Genomic DNA, 20,714 nt, shown 5'->3' on the forward strand with positions numbered 1-20,714 from the left:
GAAAAATACATGGTTGTGGTAAGAAAAATGTGGTATGGGAAGTTGTTTTTCCAATGTATACTCTTCTGAACAATTTAGATTTTCTTTTAACCAAGTATTACCAATTCTTAGTATTTCAATTCAATGAAGTAGGAAACTATAAAGTTATTCAAGCAAAATTACATATCATTTATTTCATTAAAATAACATTTTAATAAAACTGTATTTTTTGGTAAAGTATCCATATCTATCCATCTTTCAAATGAAGACAGAAGGAAACAGGTGAGCATGGGTGGATACATATGTGCACTCCTACTAGGAGAAATGAACAGAGACCATTCCAAGCAAAGGGGTAACATGATAAAGGCACACAGAGGTCAAACTGAACTCAGGGAAAAGAAAGGAGGGATTAAGGCCACAGAGAAAAGGGACTTGTAATGCAAAAGCATTTGAATTTTATCTTTCAGCAAAGGCAAACAATGACTTTAAAAACAAACATATATGGGGATAGCACAGATAATCCTGATACATAAATTCTGACCAGACTGAGAACAAAACCAGTATTTACGCACCAAACGTGGTGACTTTCTCAGTGTTTCTCTTTAAGGAGAAACAGTATTTATTTCAAATATCGCTCTTAAGAAAATCCAGCAAAGTGAAGATGCTACTCACATTTCTATTACCAGGAAAAAATGTACAAATACTAAAGCTGGAAAAAGTGACAGTTCAATCAGGAAATTTCAAGGAAAAAAAAAAACACAAAGAAAATTATAGCTCTCCAGACTCAAACTGAAACACTAATTAGAGATAACATATATCTTAGAAGATAAACAATGTGGTGAATGTGCCTTAAGTATTATAATTTAAGGTTAGCAAAGAAATTTGAAACAGAAAATCTACTATTAAAATGACATTTGAATTGTTTAAACAATATCGGAAAGATGTCATTGAAATATCTAAGAATGTCTTTCTGAATACTAATCCAAGATCCTTTTTCATGCTCCCATTCAGTTTCACCCTCCACCAGCAAATATCCCTCCATCACACAGATGCTTCTTAAAAAAATCAAAATTAATTTGTCTGGTAACTGACAAGATTACTGCCACTGGAAGCAAATGCAAGCGAGAAAAGAGATACTGTTACACATTAAATGGGAGACAAATTATAAAAGTGCTATTAAACAGCATAAAATTAGGTACTATGAGATCTAATATGATAACATTCTTTATGAATTTCATTTTTTCCTGAAATTCATTTATAATCTTTTTTGAGGGTACTGAACATAATTTCCTGGCAAGCCATCCATGAAACAAACTATAAACGTAGGTACCTAAATGATTTAGACTCCCTACACAGAATTATTTGATAATAAATATCAACTTTTGGAAGTCTTATAACAAAAACAACCATGGGCCAAACTTAAAAAAACTTACAGGCTGAGATAAATGAGCCAGAAACAAATAAAAAATAAATAGATTGGAAAAAAAATCAGAACGTAGTAACAAAGTGCCCTAAACATACATTGGTTATTAATTTTGCAAATTCTGTTAAATACCCCAACTAAACCATCCAGTATTCATTGTGCCTTGAATAAAATAAAAATATACTGTAGTCACTTCAAATTGCATTCAGAATCGTATTACAAGCTATTAGTCTCATCATGACATAACAGTCTCCATTTTAATCAAAAACATGATTTCCCAGCTAATTATCTAATTAGACATTTTCATTATAAAGACATATTTTTAATCAAAATCAAATTAATCTTTAAAAGGCAAAATTCTGCCACTTCTAAAGATGTTCACAAGAATAGAATACAAGCTAAAAAAGTTATTTCAAGCAGGAGTATTGTAAGTTTTGAGCAAAAATTACTGAGGTTAATAACTATACAAACTATAAATATGTATTACCATTGGTCTCAAAATGCATCTAGATACATAAATTCTTCCACAGTAAATGAAAATCAGTCTCATGGTATAATCTCATAAGCACAATGTTGAGAAAAGAAACCAAATATAAAAATCATACAATATAATCCCACTGATTTAAAGTTTAAAAAAGAAACAGGCAAAATTAATTCTATTTCCTAGGTGTGCATAAATAAAAGGAAGAGCTATCCAGAAATATAAGGAGATATTTAGAATTCAGTCAGAATAGTAAATAAGAAGATGGAAGTGGAATCACTGAGAAGGGGAAGAAGTTGAGGGGCGGGGGTAAGAAGCGCTGGGCATTTCGGTACTTCCCGATCCTACTGAGGCTTACGTGAACTCTTGCTTTTAATAATTTTTTCAACTACACATTTGTATTCTATGTAATGTTCTGTATGTGTATGTTAGTTTACAATTTAAATCCAAGAAAAGGGGGAAGAAGGAAGGAAATAAAGCCACTAGTTACAGCACCAGTGGCTTCCAGAGACCTTGACTGAAACTGAGGAAGCATGTCCCTAAAGTTAAATTCCAGGGCAGCTGCTTGATTTCTCAACCTCATAACTGTGGCAGAGGTGTCAGTTCCTCTAGAAGCCAGTTCTGACGGTCATTCCTGCAAGTTCACTCTAGATACCCTTCCTTCCTCCATCCCTTCCAATGACTGGTAAGCCCTTAATCCCTTTCTATTTATCATATCTAGAGTAGTTTCTCTTATCAGCACATGAACCCTAACTAATGCACTTCATCAAGAAAGTTCAAGAAAAAAAAAAGGAATTTCCAATATGAAGTATTAACAGTAACAAAGCAGAAGGGCTAGACACTGACCATTAAATTAACCTGATACTTATCTGTCATTTCCAACAGATTTCTTAGCACAAGCATAAAAACTAAATATTTAACACTTTAAGGAGTTGATTTTTAGCTTTTATAACACAAGAAGGGGTGGTGAAGAAGGGAAAAGTATAGAGGCGTGGAGAGGAATGAAAACCAGAGTTTCTGTTACCTGGAGCCTCGTATTCATTTCCAAGAAATAAAAATTCTTTTTTGAGTCCACAAGGAATTCTACGGTTCCAGCAGAAGAATAATTTACTGCTTTGGCAAGGGCTACAGCTTGTTCTCCCATTGCTCTTCGAGTCTCAGAATCCAGAAAAAGGCTGCAAATAAGAAAGAGTAATTTCCTACATTTTGAACAAAAATTAAGTAATCTTTTGTGTGCATTACATAAAAATTTTCTTAAAGTTTACTCAGATATGATCATCTGTATCAACTTAAGATTTCATATTATATGCTTTATATATGCTTATAATGTATGCTTATTGTGTTATTAAGCATAACATGTTTAAATAAATCAACTTAAGATTTTTATAAAACATCTGAACTTTCCACACTACACTGCAACTTCAATCAATCTATAAAATATACAGTTACTTTAGCACAAGTAGTTGTTTCCTATGAGTAAAATTTAACATATATATTCATAATTTCTCCAAGTAAGATTGGAAGTCGTGCCCTATAGAGAAAACATGTGTTAGGTGAGCTTCCTTCAGGCAAGCATTATAGCGCTGCGGGCCAGGACAGTGAGTTCAAGGTTAATGAATCAACAGTATGTATTAAAATAAGGTGTCTTTCAACAGAAACACATACAAAACAAGGTTATGTATTAATCGGTTGATGAAAATGTTCTGACCAGAGGCTCACAGAAACTTAATTCTGTATTTCCCCTAGGAGCAATGCTTCAGTATTTATTAATTCAGTGTTCACAGTGACTTTATAAAATATAACTACCACAGGACTTCCCTGCTGGCGCAGTGGTTAAGAATCCGCCTGCCAGTGCAGGGGACATGGGTTCAAGCCCTGGTCGGGGAAGATCCCACGTGCCACAGAGCAACTAAGCCCATGTGCCGCAAATACTGAGCCTGCGCTCTAGAGCCCGTGAGCCGCAACTACTGAGCCCACGTGCCACAACTACTGAAGTCCTCGTGCCTAGAGCCTGTGCTCTGCAACAAGAGAAGCCACCGCAATGAGAAGCCCATGCACTGCAGCAAAGAGTGGCCCCTGCTCGCTGCCAACTAGAGAAAGCCTGCACACAGCAACGAAGACCCAACACAGCCAAAAATTAATTATTTAAAAAAAACATAACTACCACAAATAACAAGAATCCACTGTACATCTAATAAATCCTCAAAACTTTTGTTTCACAATAAAAAAGCACCTTCCAGCAGGCAAGTAAAAGGGTTTCAATGAACCCTGAAAAGAATATTATCAAATCATTTCTGCATTTTCACATATTTTGCTTCTATGCAAAAAAGGTTCTGAGAAATAAAACACTGACTACTTTTCTATTTGTGGATTAAAATTATTCTCAAATGTGTAAGATTTAGATGACATTTTATGAACTTTTTATTATGGAAGAATATAATGAACTTGCACATACCTGTTTCCCATATGTAACAATTATTACTACATAGCTATTCTTGTTTTGTCTATGCTGCATGTCCACTTTTCTACCAGTCCCCCCCCTTTTTTTTTGGCTGTGCCACACAGCTTATGGGATCTCAGTTCCCCGACGGGACTGAACCCAGGCCACGGCAGTGAAAGTCCGGAATCCTAACCACTAGGCCATCAGGGAACTCCATTTTTTTTTCTTTTTTAAAGCAAATCCCAAATTAGGTATTACTAATTCCATAAAAAAAACTTCCGTATCTGTTTCTATAAGTACTCTTTTATAACATAATCACACTTTTAAAATTAACAAGAACTCCTTAATAGCTTTAATATCCAGTTAGTATTCAAATTTCCTGGATTATCTTGTAAATATCTTTTTCGAGCTAATAACTTTGAATCAGGATCCAAATAAGATCTAGCCACTGCATTTGACTGGTTTTTAAATCTTTATGATTCTTTTAACTTGTAATGCCCTCTTCTTTTTTTTTTAAGCCAAGGATCTGGTCATTTTCCCGTCTCATTCCTCTACATGCAATGTTCACAAGGTCTTTTAACATTACATTTCTATTTCTTGTAAACTGCTGATTAGATCTAGAGCCTTGAATAGATTCCGGTTTGACTGGTTGAAGGGGAGGCAAGGATACGTCACAGGTGGGAAGTGTACTTCATACTGTCTCCCCGTTGATGACATTAGGATTCATCATTGGATTCAGATGTTATGAATCTTATCTACCTATTATAAATAACAGCTCTGCATTAACCTAACAGATACAGGCATAGATGACATTTCAACAATAATGGCTGACAAAATTAATGCAACCAAAAAGAAAAAAAAGGAAATGCAACTAAAGATTAACATCGTAACATTTGGATAATCTCAAGCACAGGTGAATAGAACTATTTTTGTCCTGTCTGGTCTTATTCTTTCCCTTGTCATAAACTCTGCTAGTGATACTCAGAGCTGCAAGCAAGCTTACCACTGCACTCAAAGCACAGAGGGAGATTCTTACTCCAGGAATTGCAAACTGCATATTCCATTTATTTTAATATTTCACAATACACAAATACGTATCAAGTCACTATTAACAATCGGTTCTAGTTTTTTTTCCTACTGCTTTAAGTTTTCCTTGGATTTTTCTCTCAATTAATAGATGAGATGTTCATATGAAAAACTTACATTTCTAGAGAAAGAAAGGAAACAAATAAAAATCAAGGTTCCCAGTCTGTGAAAGATTTCTATCCCAGGTAAGACTTGAGTGGATTTCCAATAAAAAGAGAAAGTTAATTATATTGGAAGTGTTAAGACAAGAAGATAAGAAAACATAAGACTGCAAAAGTGGTGTGTCAGAGACTATTACTGTTCTACCATCATCCCCTGTCCCCTTTTTCCATTCAACTATCTGGGCACATGGTGACTTCGGGAAAACAGACATATCCCAGACGCCCTAGGAAAGTACCTAACTTCGGATCACTGCCAAGTCAACAACGCTGGCAGGTTCTAGGACTCTTCCTAAAGACATAGAACATTCCTTTTGGTTCTCTTCTTCCATTCGTCTTACATGGGCCAAGAGATAAAGGGCTACACCCCATGTAGGCCACAAAGGGCTGTTCTTCACAGCATGGTGAAGATGGGAAGGACTCTGAAAGGTGCATGTTTTGGGGGAGGAAATCAGGGTATGAAGATGGACAAATGAAGGTTGAGATGCCCATCAGATATCAAAATGTAGGTGTTGAGTAGACTGTTGGATATTTAAATCTATAATTTGGGGGGGATATAGGATTTGATTTTTAACAATACTCTGTGATTTTAAAAATCCACTCATATTCAGACCTAATCTTTTCAGAAATCACACACGCACATTTTTTCAAGGCACACTGGCTATGCTGATTAAGCTACAATTGCTTATATTCCTTAATGTCTAGTTACTAAATATACCAATGAACACTCAACTGGGGATTTTTAAGAACTAAGAGGAAACCAGAATATATATAAATACCAAACTAGCATCAAAGTAGAAACGAAGCTCCATGAAATTGCTACACCAAACACATGACAGGTGGCTTGGAGAAGTGCCCAAAGTAGTTCTGATGAATCAAGGAATCTCTAAGAACCATGTCCCAAAAGTCTTTTCATGGTAGGATAAACTCGGGAAATTCAGGATCAACTTTATGAAACTTTTGCCAACTGGAGAGCCTAGAAGGTAGGTATCCCAGAAATTCCACATGCTCAGACACACCAACAGGGTCTAGGCTACCTAGAAGACTATGGGAGTCAGAGTGGGTTATCACCCCACTTTTTCCTCTAATGAAACCCCAACTTCTTGTTCAAGTATTCTCTCACTTTCATGCATTGAAGTACTGAGAAAGATCAAGTGGCAAATTCTTAATTATAAAAATATACATTAAGACCACTTCAAACTAAAAAGCTTCTACACAGCCAAGGAAACTATCAACAAAATGAAAAGGTAACCTACTGAATAGAAGAAAATATTTGCAAATCGTATGTCTGATAAGGGGTTAGTACTCAATATACATAAAGAATTCATACAACCCAATAACAGGAAAAAAATCTGATTTTAAAATGGGCAAAAGATCTAAATAGACACTTTTCCAAAGAAAACACACAGATCGCCAACGCACACATGTAAATGTGCTCAACATCACTGATCATCAGGTAAATGTACATCAAAACCACAATGAGATATCACCTCACACCTGCTAGGATGGCTATTATCAGAAAGACAAGAAATAACAAGTGTTGGCAAGGATGTGAAGAAAAGGGAACCCTTGGGCACTGTTGGTAGGAATGTAAATTGGCGCAGCCATTATGGAAGAGAGTATGGAAGTTACTTTAAAAGTTAAAAATAGAACTACCATATGATCCAGTAATTCCACTTCTGGGTATATATCCAAAGAAAACAAAAACACAAACTTGTAAAGAAACTTGCACCCCCATGTTCACTGCAGCATTATTTATAATAGCCAAGACATGGAAACAACCTAAGTGTCCACTGATGTATGGATGAAGAAATGTGGTATATATATATGTATGTATATTATATATATGTATATATATACACACACCACATACACATATGCAGTGGAATATTATTCAACCATAAAAAAGGAATGAAATCTTGGCAATTCCCTGACAGTCCAGTGGTTAGGACTCCGTGCTTTCACTGCCAAGGGTGCAGGTTCAATCCCTGGTCAGGGAACTAAGATCCTACAAGCTGCATAGCCAAAAAAAAAACCCCAAAACAAAAAAGGAATGAAATCTCGCCATTTGTGACAACATGGATGGACTTTGAGGGCATTATGCTAACTGAAATAAGTCAGACAGAGAAAGACAAACACTGTATGATCTCAGTTACACGTGGAATCTTTAAAAAAAAAAAAACAACAAGCTCATAGATGCAGAAATCAGATTGACAGTTGAGGGGGAGGGGGACATAAACAGTACAAACTTCCAGCTATAAATAAGTCGTTGAGATGCAATGTACAGCATGGTGACTATAGATAATACTGTATTGCTTATTTGACAGTTGCTAAGAGAGTAGCTCTTAAAAGTTCTCATTACAAAAAAAAAATTCTGTTAACTATATATGGTGACGGATGTTAACTAGACTTCCTATGGTGATTTCACAATATATACAAATATCGAATCGTTATATTGTAAGCCTTAAACTAATATAGTTGACCCCTGAACAACACAGGTTTGAACTGCAAGGATCCACTTACACTTTTCAATACTAAATATTACAGTACTACAAGATCCAAGGTCAGTTGACTGCAGATACAGAGGAACCACATATACCGAGGGCTTACTTTAAACGTTATATGTGGATTTCCAATTGCATGGAGGGTCAGCATCCTTAACAACTGTGCTGTTCAAGAGATAATTATGTGTCAATTATACCTCAATGAGGAGAATTTTTAATATATACACACTAATACATTCTACTATTACTATTAAAGCAATTTTAGCTAATAAAATGGGAAAGAAATATGTGAAATATATAAAAATCAGACTACTATAAAGTTTCCCTGGGAAAAGCTCTTACCTTGGTGCTTCCTCTACCACCTTCTGATTTCTTCGCTGAATTGAGCACTCTCTTTCATTGAGCCACAAAGCATTCCCATGTTTATCACCTAAAACCTGAAAGAGCAATAATACCACTTGAAAAATTACAGAGCCATCTCCATAGCATATGTGCCCAATTAACATTTTCTCCATGCAACACCCCTTGGATTTTAATACTCCAACCTCATAAAACATATATACCTCTCAAATACAGTCTTCTTTTGGTTGACATTAGTGGAGGAAAATTTTATATTCACCACTCCAAAACTCAACTGAACACTTTTACTAAAGACTTGAGGAAAAAATTCTCATCTTACATTTCCAATACACTGGGTAAAATATGAGAATCAATTGTACCAATTTTGTGAGGGACAATGAGTATCAATAAAGGGAATATATTCTAGATTTCAAGGGCACGTAGGAGAGCTGCAAGGATTATTACAAACATCTGTTTGTTGTTAATATTATCACGTCTGTTGATCAGGAAATGCTATTTCATTTACAATCAGTATGTGGTCTGTTACTTATATATGGATATTTTTACTGTGCTTTATTTTTGTTATAAGAAACTGGTAAAAGGTCTGGGGTTAATATATAACATTATGCTTTTTCCCATTTGTAATAATGGGAAATAAACTGGAGTTTTTAATTTTAATAAAAATTTTAATAAAAATATATCCCAAATACTGAATGGGACATACTTTTACTTTAAAAAAAAAAAAATCACTGTTTATCTGAAATTCAAATTTAACATATATCTTATTAGCTAAATCTGGAAACAGTAAAACATGCCCTTTATTAATGTTTTTGCATAGAATACTTGATCAGAAATAGATTAATCTATTTTCATGATTAAGGAGTAGATGCATACTATTGAATGCATATATTTAAGTTCACGGGGGTAAAAGCTCTTCTAGAAGCCAAAATCAAGGCACTAACTTAAGCTCCAAACAGCTATGCCACCTCTCTGGGCAAGTCACTGTTTTCCCATGCATTATAAACAGTAGATAATGTCATCTTAATATTTTATATGGCTGCTGGAAACATCAAATCAAAAGAGATCATGGTTTAACAAGTATAATAAACTATAAAATGAACAGTTAATAAATGACTACAAGGTTAATTTTTAGGAAATAAAACCTACCTAAACCTCAAGAATGCTTCCAAACAAAGGAAAACATTACAGTAATGAAATGCCAGTAAGCTGGAATTTTATTTCTAAGACTCAAAGGTGACTGCATGAAGTACATCTAGAACTATTTTTAAACGTTAAATTTATTCTACCTCCTTTTTTATTCTAATTGACGTGGAAGTGAAAGTAGACTTAGTCTCCAAGAAATAAAGCCACAATAACCAAGAATTCTTAGAAACATTTTCAACTGTAAAATATCAGATTCAAATATACACAGAATCAAGTTTGTTTTTCCCTGAAGTCTGTGTAGCTGTGCCGTGCAGCTTGTGGGATCTTAGCTCCCAGGCCAGGGCAGTGAAAGTGCCAAGTCCTAACCACTGGACAACCAGGGAATTCCATTAATCAAATGAAGAGACAAAGTAACCAGAAAACATCATAAATAAAAAGTGCTTGTAAGGGAAGTTAATACTTAAACACATCATGAGTTTTTTAAATTTTTAATATAGCCCTTTACAGATATGCACGTACTGAATATGGAAAGATCTCCCAGATATACTGCTTACTGAAAAAGCTTTATCATAATAGACTGCTCCACATAATGGCAAGCCCTTTAACATCCATGGATCCAGCCCATAAAATGCCATCAGTGCCCTGGTTTAAACCACACAGAGCTGTGCCATTCCTATTGCCAGTACACAGTTTCAGCACGAGAAAGAAGAGAGTATGTGATAGCTCGTGTGAAAAACAATAGTTGCTATACATGTATATACTTCACAGACTATGGCAGGATATTCAAAAAACAGTAACAGTGCCTGCTTCTAGGGATAGAAACCAGGGGACTTGGAGACAAGGGTGAAAGAAGGCTTACTTTTCATTGAATACCCTTTATCATGTGCACAAATTATCTAACATTAATTAATTAAAACTGAAGAAAATAAGTAAAAAACCTTCCAAGTGTAGATCAGATATGGGAAATATCTGTGTTGCCTATTTAAGTTACGGGGAGATATTTTCACCTAAGTTTAAAAATATCGGCTAGGATATACGCCATGGTTAATTAAAATAAACTAAAAGCTTATGTAGAAATATAATTATTTAAAACAATTGAACAAACATTTACTGAGTATTAGTAATGTGAAGGACACTGCCTGGTTGCTAGGGAAAACAAATGAGATAAGATCCAGCCTCTGTCCTCAAGGACTTCTTCGTCTATGAGGAAAGTCTGATAGCTAAAGATAAAATGGTGTAAGTGGTCTTGGAATAGCACAAATAAGTGCCAGATGGGAAATATAGAAAAGGGGGGAAAATTAATTTTACCTCTAGGATCTTACAGGAAGGGTAGCCCAAATATCTCCCCTAAATTACAGACTTAAATATCCAACCGTCTACTCAACACCTACATTTTGATATCTAATGGGCATCTCAACCTTCATTGGTCCATCTTCATACCCTGATTTCCTCCCCAAAAACATTTACCTCTCACAGTCTTTCCCTTCTCAGTAAGACAGTCCCATTCTTATAATTCGTCAGGCCAAAAGCCTAAAACTATCTTTGATGCCTTATTTTTTTCTTATACATCACATCTGATCTTTAGAAAATCTGGTCTACCTTCACAAAATATCCAGAATTCAATCACATCTCACCACCTCCACCACACGCTGGCCCAAGGTGCCACCCTCTCCCACAAGAATTATTACAAAACCCTCCAAAGGGATCTCTCAGCTTAAATTTCTGGGTTTTGATTGCTAAGAACCACTGAATACTGTGTGCCTCCCTTTTTCTACCTTGTTGAATAGGGGGTATTCATTGCAGTGTCATATCCTTTACTCATCATTGTATTTTTGATAACTGAGTGTCACACTATCTTTAAATACAGAGATCTTCACATCACAAAAACTGCTCTTGAGAAACCATACACAAGAAGTCTCATCTATACCCGAACCAAGTCTGAATATGAGATTCTGGTCTTGGAAGGAAGGTAGGTATATTCTGCCTATGGAAGGACATGAGCATTGGGGGCCATAGAAAGGGTTGTGATAACTAGTATCCAAAAATAGCCCTGAATATAACAAACCCTGGTATGCGCACCCTTGCATAAGCACTTATGGCAATGATTCTAGGCTGGCCAAGTGACTTGCAAAATGCAACAAAACTGCTCCTGTGCCACCTAAACTTGAAAAGACAGAATGGCTACTTCACATAGCTCTGATACTCAATATAAGAAGTCTGGATATCCTGATAGAAATTCCACGTGGAGAAGTCATGTGGAAATGCCCCAAGAATGAATAAAGAGAGAAAGAGAGAGGCCCAGCTGTCCCATGTCTTGGCTGACCTCACCTTCAAGTCAATCCTCCAAGGCACTAACGTTGGATGTTCCAAACCAGTCAAGCCCCAACATGACTACTGCCCCAGTGGACAGACACCTAGTGAGGCAAAAGATGTGCCCAGCCAAACCAAATCAACCCACAGAATTATAAGAAATAGTTAAATGTTGTGTAGTTTTTTTCATTGTGGCAAAATATAGGTAAAATTTACCATTGTAAACTTTTTTTTTTTTTTTTTTTTTTGCGGTACGCGGGCCTCTCACTGCTGTGGCCTCTCCCATTGCGGAGCACAGGCTCCGGACGCGCAGGATCAGCGGCGATGGCTCATGGGCCCAGCCACTCCGCGGCATGTGGGATCTTCCCAGACCGGGGCATGAACCTGCGTCCCCTGCATCGGCAGGCGGACTCTCAACCACTGCGCCACCAGGGAAGCCCCATTGTAACCATTTTTAAGTGTACAACTCAGTGGCATTAAATAAGTACATTCACATTGTTGTACAACCTTAAATGTTTCAAATCACTGTATTTTGGGATGGTTAATCACTCAGCAATAGATAACCAAAACACAAAAAATAAACAAGTGGATTTAAAAAGGACACTGGATACAAGATTAATACATAAAATTCAATTGTTGCTACATATAAGCAACAATCAATAGGTAAATGAAATTTAGAAAATAACATTTATAATAGTGTCAAAACTTATCAGACATCCAGGAATAAATCTAATGAAAGATAGATAAAACCTCTACACTCCAAACTACAAAAAAATGCTGAGAGAAATTAAAGATATAAATACATGAAGAGATATTCTAGTTCATGGCTTATAAAACTCAATATTGTTAAGATGTTAATTCTCCCCAGAATAATCTCTAGATTCAATATAATCCAAATCCCATCTGATGTGGGGAGAGGGTGGGAATGTAGGTAGAAGGTAGAGACAGATTGACAAGACGAAGTCTAAAGGTTACAGGGAAACTCAAAGAATATAAAAAAAAGCCAACATTATCTGAAGAAAAACAATAAATTTAGAGCACTTACAGTACCAGATTTTTACACTTACTACAAAAGCAAAATAATTAAGACAGTGACCAAATGTCACTTAATTTACAGCAAATGTACACCACAATAAATGATGCTGGAAAAATTGGGTATGAGAATGTAAGAAAATTTACTTTGACTCCATCTCACATCAAACAAACAAAAAATTCAAAGAGAGTAACAGGCCTAAATACCAAACCTAAAACAATAAAGCTCCTAACTTGGGTACGCAAATTGGACTTAAACTGGACTTCAACAAAATTGAGAACTTCTATTCCTTGAAAGACATTATTAATAAAGTGAATAGGTAAGTCACAGATGGGGGGAATATATGGGGGGGTGTGTGTGTGTGTGTATGGTGAAGGACTCATAATCAAAATAGATATAGAACCCTGAACACTCAATAATTCCAAAAAATCTAATTTGAAAAAGGGGGGCAAGGGTGAGACTTGAGCAGTCGCTTCACAAGATAAGATATCCAGTTTTGGTCAATCAACGTATAAAAACATGCTCAGCATCAATATTCATCAGGGAAATGCAAATTAAAAGAGATACTATTACATGTCCAACAAAATGGCTAAACATTAAAAAACTGAGAACACCAAATGTTGGAAAAGATGGCTGAACTGGAAACATTCATATATCATGGGCAGGAGTATATATTATTGATAGAACAACCACAGTATCTATTAGAACTAAACATAACCTGACCATGTAATTCAACAATCCCTCTCCTCAGTATATGCGAAAGTATATATGTTCAGAAAAAGACATAGCAGTTTATTCATAACATCAAAAAATGGAAACAACCTAAAGGTTCACCATCAGAAAAACGGATACATTGCAGGTTATTCAAATAATGGAACACCACAGAGCAATTTTTGAGTGAATGACAATGCACAGCCTCATGAACCTCAGATATGATGTTGTGTGAAAGAAGCCAGCACAAGCAAGTATGTATCATATGATTCCATTTATATGCAGTTTAAGAACAAACAAAAACAATCTATGGTATTAGATGTCAGAACAGCAGTTAATTTTGGTGGCTAAGGAGAAGGACTGACTGGAAGTGGTATGAAAGAATCTTTTGATATAACGGAAATGATCCATATACAGATCTGGAAGGTTGTTACACAGTTATATATGTATATAAATAAATTTTTACTAAATTGCACACTCAGGTGGACTTCACTGTATATGTGATATTTCAATTTAGAATATATAAAAACAAAAACTAACAAACAAAACAAAATCTGCTAGCCTCAGAAAGAAATACATTACGTTCAATGTTTTAAAAATATAAATGGATTATATGTTTGCAATTTGTTTTTTCCACTCTGGAAGATTTGAGGATCTACATGAAGATTTCCTAACTAGAAATAATATCTATGTAAAGTGATGATTAAACTTAGAAAACACAATGACAAAATCTAAGACTTTGTTTTATTATGCCCCGTCAGAAAGTTACAAGGGCAGCAAATAACCTTTTATTTAATTTTCTGGAACTCTATCCACACAAAATTAAGAAAAAAATAATAATACTTTCATTTCAATATGATTTCTAATCTGATATTTATATTTTATCAATTTCAATTGTTACATATCAATTCATAGCCACAATGTGTAAAATTAGCACAAGGCATTTCTGACAGAAAAACAAAAATTTCGGCAGACTTTCCTTCTTCGTCTGTTTTATTTCAGAAAAAAACATTTTATTTTGCTGAAAGCCACACCTCCACAACCACTTTAAAAGATGGATTACAATCTTAATCTGAGTAGAAGAAATGATTTATTCATCTCTATCCAACAGCAGAACGCCTGCCACAATAAGCCACACAGACATCTGTGAACTGAAATGACATAAGCGTCCAGGTCAGGCACTTTTCTTTTAAAAATGCCCCAAAGTGGCCCAGTATCAGAAGGGGACTGAGTGCGCCTCTAGGTAGAATATATTCGGCCTGGAAGGACATCTTGTGACTATCGCATTCTGGAGCTGGGCTTCTGTATCATTCCCCATCCAATCAACATTCTGGTACTTTGAAAAAAGGATACCAGACTCCAAAGGGAGGCGATCAACTTATGTACATTCTCTATTTCATACTTATTCGAACATACCGGAACTTTCACAATCATTCTAAATGTAAGAAAGGATGTGTTTCTAATAGGAGTAAGTAATATTATTTTAAAGTTATAATAATTCAAAAGATATCTTAAAATGTACCAACCTGGACTTCTATATGACGAGGGTTATCAATAAATTTTTCTATTAGTAGCCTATCATCACCAAAACTAGAAGCAGCTTCTTGAGATGAAAATCTAAAACCATCCCTGTAAAGAAAAACAAAACAGTCAAATGAACACAAAACAAATACAGCCCTCAATATAAAAGAAAACTAATTAAAGGTTTATTTGTGCTTACTTCTGAACAAAGCAGAGAAAAAGTCACTTATAATACACAAATAACTCAATCAATTTTGGTTGAACAACTCTTCTACTCACTAGCTCTGTGACTCTGGGTGAATGCTTTAATTTCCCTGATCCTAGATTTTTATAGAAACAAGAATACCAATACTTATTTCACCAACTGTTAAAAATGAGGTATTTTTAATAAACCATACAAATCATATAAAACTTCATTTCTCTGACCTTACTATACCTTAATTCCACTAATAAAAATATATAAAAATGCATACACATTTGACTCAAAAGTCAGAAGATGCACACAAAAATGTAAAGGACCTAGACGACTGCACAACTGGGGCAAAGCCACAGCAAATACACTCAGTAAGAATACAAAAGGAGGGTCCTCAAGAAGACTCCCTGATATTTTAAATACACAACTTTAAAAGCAATGACCTCCCACACATCCATACAGATCATTACAATTTTATCTTCTTTAAAATTGTTCAAAAATAATAATTAAAAGAGAAAAGTTCGATTTTTTAAAATAAAAATATGAATTTAATTATTGCTTTGTATATTTTATTTCCAAACTATAACTTAAACATTATCATTATTAAAATATGCTTACTAAAGTCATACACGTTGAAATTTCACTCAGTCTATTAAAAACTCAAACTTGCTTACCTAACACTAACTAGAGTATGTTATATTCCATTCATGGATATACTCGAGTATAAAATTTAATTCCTTTTATATGTAATTAACAGTTTCTTAATCTTCAAATCAAATACCTGTATTTAATGTTCAACATTAAAATTCTTTTAATCCTTTCATTTGCAAACACTCCATCTGGCAATATTAGAAATAACTATCTCATTTGTTTGTGTGCTTGGAAAATACAACATTGCAAGTAAACACAGACTAGAAGGATAAATTTGAAAACATATTGCAAAAATTTCTATTTCTCAGCATTCTCAGAAAAAAGGTATCACGTTTTCTTAGTCCTCCATTACTCTCTTGATTTTAGGGAATGGTGTTTAGATCTCAGGAGACTACAAATCTCGAAGAAATGAAAGCACAATGAATCATTGTTTTCAATACCATATAACTAACTTTTTATTAGGTGGGATACAATGATTCACAAGGAAAAAACATAGTACTTTACAGTTTGTCTCTGCTCTAATGATTTTAAAGTTTTTATTTTGCATTTAAATCAAAAATACCAAAAATTTAAAAAATCAATCACCCAAATAAATTATCAGATTTGAAAGCATTACCAACATGTTTTAGAGCTCATGGAAAACTGCATTTAGATCATTTGTAGCACTCAGTAATACATTCATTCAATAAATACTACTCATGAAACTATATGCCTGGCATATATATATGTGATGGAAATACAAAATTAAAACAGAAACTGCCCTCACAACACCTGTAGTGAGGTTACTCCAAAATGTAGACATGATCAATTTTCCATGTATGCCATAACATTTCACTTAAATTGGCATAAGGCAGCAATCCCACTACTGGCATATACCCTGAGAAAACCATAATTCAAATAGAGTCATGTACCACAATGTTCACTGCAGCTCTATTTACAACAGCCAGGACATGGAGGCAACCTAAGTGTCCACTGACAGATGAATGGATAAAGAAGACGTGGCACATATATATACAATGGAATATTACTCAGCCATAAAAAGAAACGAAAAAAACAAATACCGTATGCTAACACATATACATGGAATCTAAAAAAAAAAAAATGGTTCTGAAGAACCTAGGGGTAGGACAGGAATAAAGATGCAGACGTAGAGAATGGACCTGAGGACACGGGGAGGGGGAAGGGTAAACTGGGATGAAATGAGAGAGTGGCATGGACATATATACACTACCAAATGTAAAATCAATAGCTAGTGGGAAGCAGCCGCATGGCACAGGGAGATCAGCTCGGTGCTTTGTGTCCACCTAGAGGGGTGGGATGGGGGGGGTGGGATAGGGAGGGTGAGAGGGACACCCAAGAGGGAGGAGATATGGGGATATATGTATATGTATAGCTGATTCACTTTGTTATACAGCAGAAACTAACAAACCATTGTAAAGCAATTATACTCCAAAAAAGATGTTAAATAAATAGGGACGAGGAAAAGAAAGCCAGAGATTATTATGAAAATATCTGAGTCTACTTTCAACAACCTCCATGACTCTTACCCTAATTTATTATACAACAAACACTGTACTTTTTAAAATCTTTCAGATGTTCTAAAGATTCTAAGATAAGTATAGGTGTTACTTCCCTGAAGATGTTACAAGAGGGACACACTCCTTAAGATAAAAGAATAAAGCAAAATTATAAAGCAGAAACTAACACACCATTGTAAAGCAATTATACTCCAATAACAACGTTAAAAAAAAAAAAGGAATAAAGCAATTAATGGCTACTAAGTTTTCCATCTGAAGAATGTTAAAATTTTTGTGGATTATGCACAAAAATGTCTTCCTCGGGGGAGGAAGGAGTAAATGCAGTGCAGCACAATATTAACAGTTGGTGACACCAGAAGACAAATATATGGGTGTTTTCTGGACTGTTCTCTCAATTTTTCCAAAGTTTTGATTTTTCCAAATTAACAGAGGAGCAAATTTTTAAAATGAGGGTCTTGTATCATTATATCAAATAATGTTATACCTTTGTTAACTTCAACAAAGTTTTAGAGATGGCTTATTTATCAAGTTGAAAAGAGTAATTTTAGGTAGAAAATTGTTTATGTATGTATTTTTACTAATTATATGAAAATATTTTGAAACAATGTGACATTTACTGACCAAGAAAGGGTTAACTTATTTACCAAAGATGCCCAATATATGAATAGATACAGCGATTTCCAAAATCACTGAATTCTAAATTAAAATCCATTGGTTAAAAGCAGCATAGCAAATCTCATTGCCAAGAAACTGAACAGTAATCCTACCATAAAAGAATATGTTACTAAGAGTAGCCCTGGAGAAATGACTGATAAGAAATATGAGATCCTAAGAACAATAATGAAAAATAAGTGCTAAGGCTTTCAGTGGAATGGCTATATAAGTGCCATATAAAAGGGGAAAACACTGTTAAAAAAGCTTTAAGAGTTCACAAAATACACATCTCTTATAAAACCATTAAGTTGTGTTTAACATCTTTATTACCTCATTCTTTACTACCAATAGACTGTAGCAGATTGTCTTTTCCAAACATGGCCACAACAGCATCTCCCATTCCATATGCTCTTCTAAGAAACTTGCCACTCCTTCACAAGGAAGTGAAGTCTAATGCCCCTCCCCTTGAATTCAGGTAGAATTTGTGCTCACTTGTAATCAACAAAATATGGTGAAGGCAAGCTGTGCGACTTATTAGACTGGATCATAAAAAGTGATACAGCTTCCACTTGCATTTGAAACAAATACTCTTGGACCCCTGGGTCACTGTGTAAGAAGTCTAAAGTCACCATCCCGTGAGGAAGCCCAACCAAACCATGGAGATGTCCACTAACTCACAGGGGTTACAAATAAAGCACAAGAGATAGCTTCAACACCTGAACTTCAAAAGGCAAATAAGACGAATTATGTGGTAAAAATGGGGCTAAGCATGCCTCCTACCCTTATGCCTGCTTCAACCCACACACAACAACTAGCCAGCCCAACTTCAAACATTTCACATAGTTAACCAATGCTCTGCAAGTCTCCACTATCAAAAGGAACCATGCCAGGCAAAGAGTTCCAGAGAGAGGCTAAGAAGCAGACCATTCTTCAATTAAGCATCTCAGTTCTGAAGATAAACGCCCTCACTCTGACCTTAACTTCTTTGGCATTTCCTAAGAAATTTTCAAGTAAATTAGTGTTGCAGCATATCCATTTAATTCTTATAAATCTACACTAAGGCCAAAGAGAGAATAAGAGCAAAAAAATAAGGTAACTTAAACAGGGCCTGCAAGTCATCCTCAAGTACTCAAACTCTATATCCAATCACTCAGAAAATCCTGTTGCCTCTACTTTCAGAATTAAACTCTTTCTTACCACTTCCACCATTACACTGGTGAAAGCCACCATCACCATTATTTTGCGTGGATTATTTCAACCCAACGGGTTTCCCTGATTCCAGAGTTCATGATTCTGCCCCCTGTTAAGTCTATTGCCAAGAGAGCAACCAGTGATCCTTTTAAAACTCAAGTCGCAAAATCTTGACAACTGGTAAATCTGGATGATACGTATATAGAAGTTCATTGTATTCTTCTACATCTTTGCACGTTTGAAAATTTTTATAATTCAAAACATGTAAATAATGTTAGGAGTTTGTTGAAGTTCCATGATTGTGACTTCTCTACGCAAACCCTCCAGTAGCCCCCCATCTCACTAAGAATGGCCTATGAGGTCCTACACAATCGGCTCCCCATTTCCTTCTACTCCTCCCCCTGCCCCCACCAGCTGGCCAGCCCTGGATCTCTCCAGACACGCTACTGCGTCACAGCCTCCACACTTGCTCTTCCCTTGCCTGGATCCTAATCCCCACACTCTTCCTCCTCGCTCAAATGTGCCTTCTCAGCGAGGACAGCCCTGACAATCCTGCTTAGAATGGGAATTCCCTCCAACACTCCTCATGTCTCTTCCTTTCTTCCTTTACTTTTCTTATATTGCTTATCACCTTCCACAACAGGATATGATTTACTTTGATCTTGTTCATTGTTTGTCTCTTCCTACCAGAATGGGTTTCTGAACCTTGTTTATGTCGTGGATGCCTTTGGCAGTATCATGCAGTATAGGACCCTCTTGTCGAAATAAGGTTCAAAGTGATTTAAAATGTAGAAAAGAATATGCATAGGATTGCATAAGAAACAAATTATACTGAAATATAGGTATCAAAATATTTTTTAAAAAATTTGGGATATCATGTACTTGGTTCTTTATTCGTTAATAAGCTCCAACAACAAGTCTCACAATCACTGTAACTTAGAGATACCTGCAACAATGTAATGTGATAATATAAGGGATCTCTTAAACGGTGAAAAGTCCCACAGATACTACTACTATTGTAGCTTGTCTATACTGGAGGAAACACTAAATTCCAGTTAGAGGCTAATGAAAGAAATATGTACTTTTTTTTCCTTATCCAGGCGCACAAACGTCCCTGAAGTTTACGGGTCTGTGAATTCAAAGGTTAAGAACTCCTGATCCAGTTATCTACTGGATATAGAGGAATAGAGAAAGAGAACTGCATAGAGGAGTGGATTATTTTGTCTGTTTCTGTTCATTGCTGTATTCCTGGAACCTTACTAAAACACTGCCTGTCACACAGGAGGCTCTCCGTATCAAATATCTCAATAACAAATATCACCAATCCATGCAATGAGT

General features: G+C 35.4%; 1 protein-coding gene across 10 annotated transcripts in view; it reads right to left on the reverse strand.

Annotated features, from left to right (window-relative positions):
• Positions 1-20,714, reverse strand: part of PCCA (propionyl-CoA carboxylase subunit alpha) — a 385,988-nt gene that overhangs the window by 234,738 nt on the left and 130,536 nt on the right. For all 10 annotated transcript variants that reach the window (XM_033435088.2, XM_049701173.1, XM_049701172.1 and 7 more), the window contains 3 exons: positions 15,155-15,257; positions 8,414-8,508; positions 2,908-3,058 (listed from right to left, as the gene is read on the reverse strand). In XM_033435088.2, the coding sequence (XP_033290979.1) occupies positions 2,908-3,058; positions 8,414-8,508; positions 15,155-15,257 (349 nt within the window). The remainder of the gene's footprint in view (positions 1-2,907; positions 3,059-8,413; positions 8,509-15,154; positions 15,258-20,714) is intronic.

Source organism: Orcinus orca, chromosome 18 (genome assembly GCF_937001465.1).
Source record: "Orcinus orca chromosome 18, mOrcOrc1.1, whole genome shotgun sequence".
Classification (NCBI taxonomy): Eukaryota; Metazoa; Chordata; class Mammalia; order Artiodactyla; family Delphinidae; genus Orcinus; species Orcinus orca.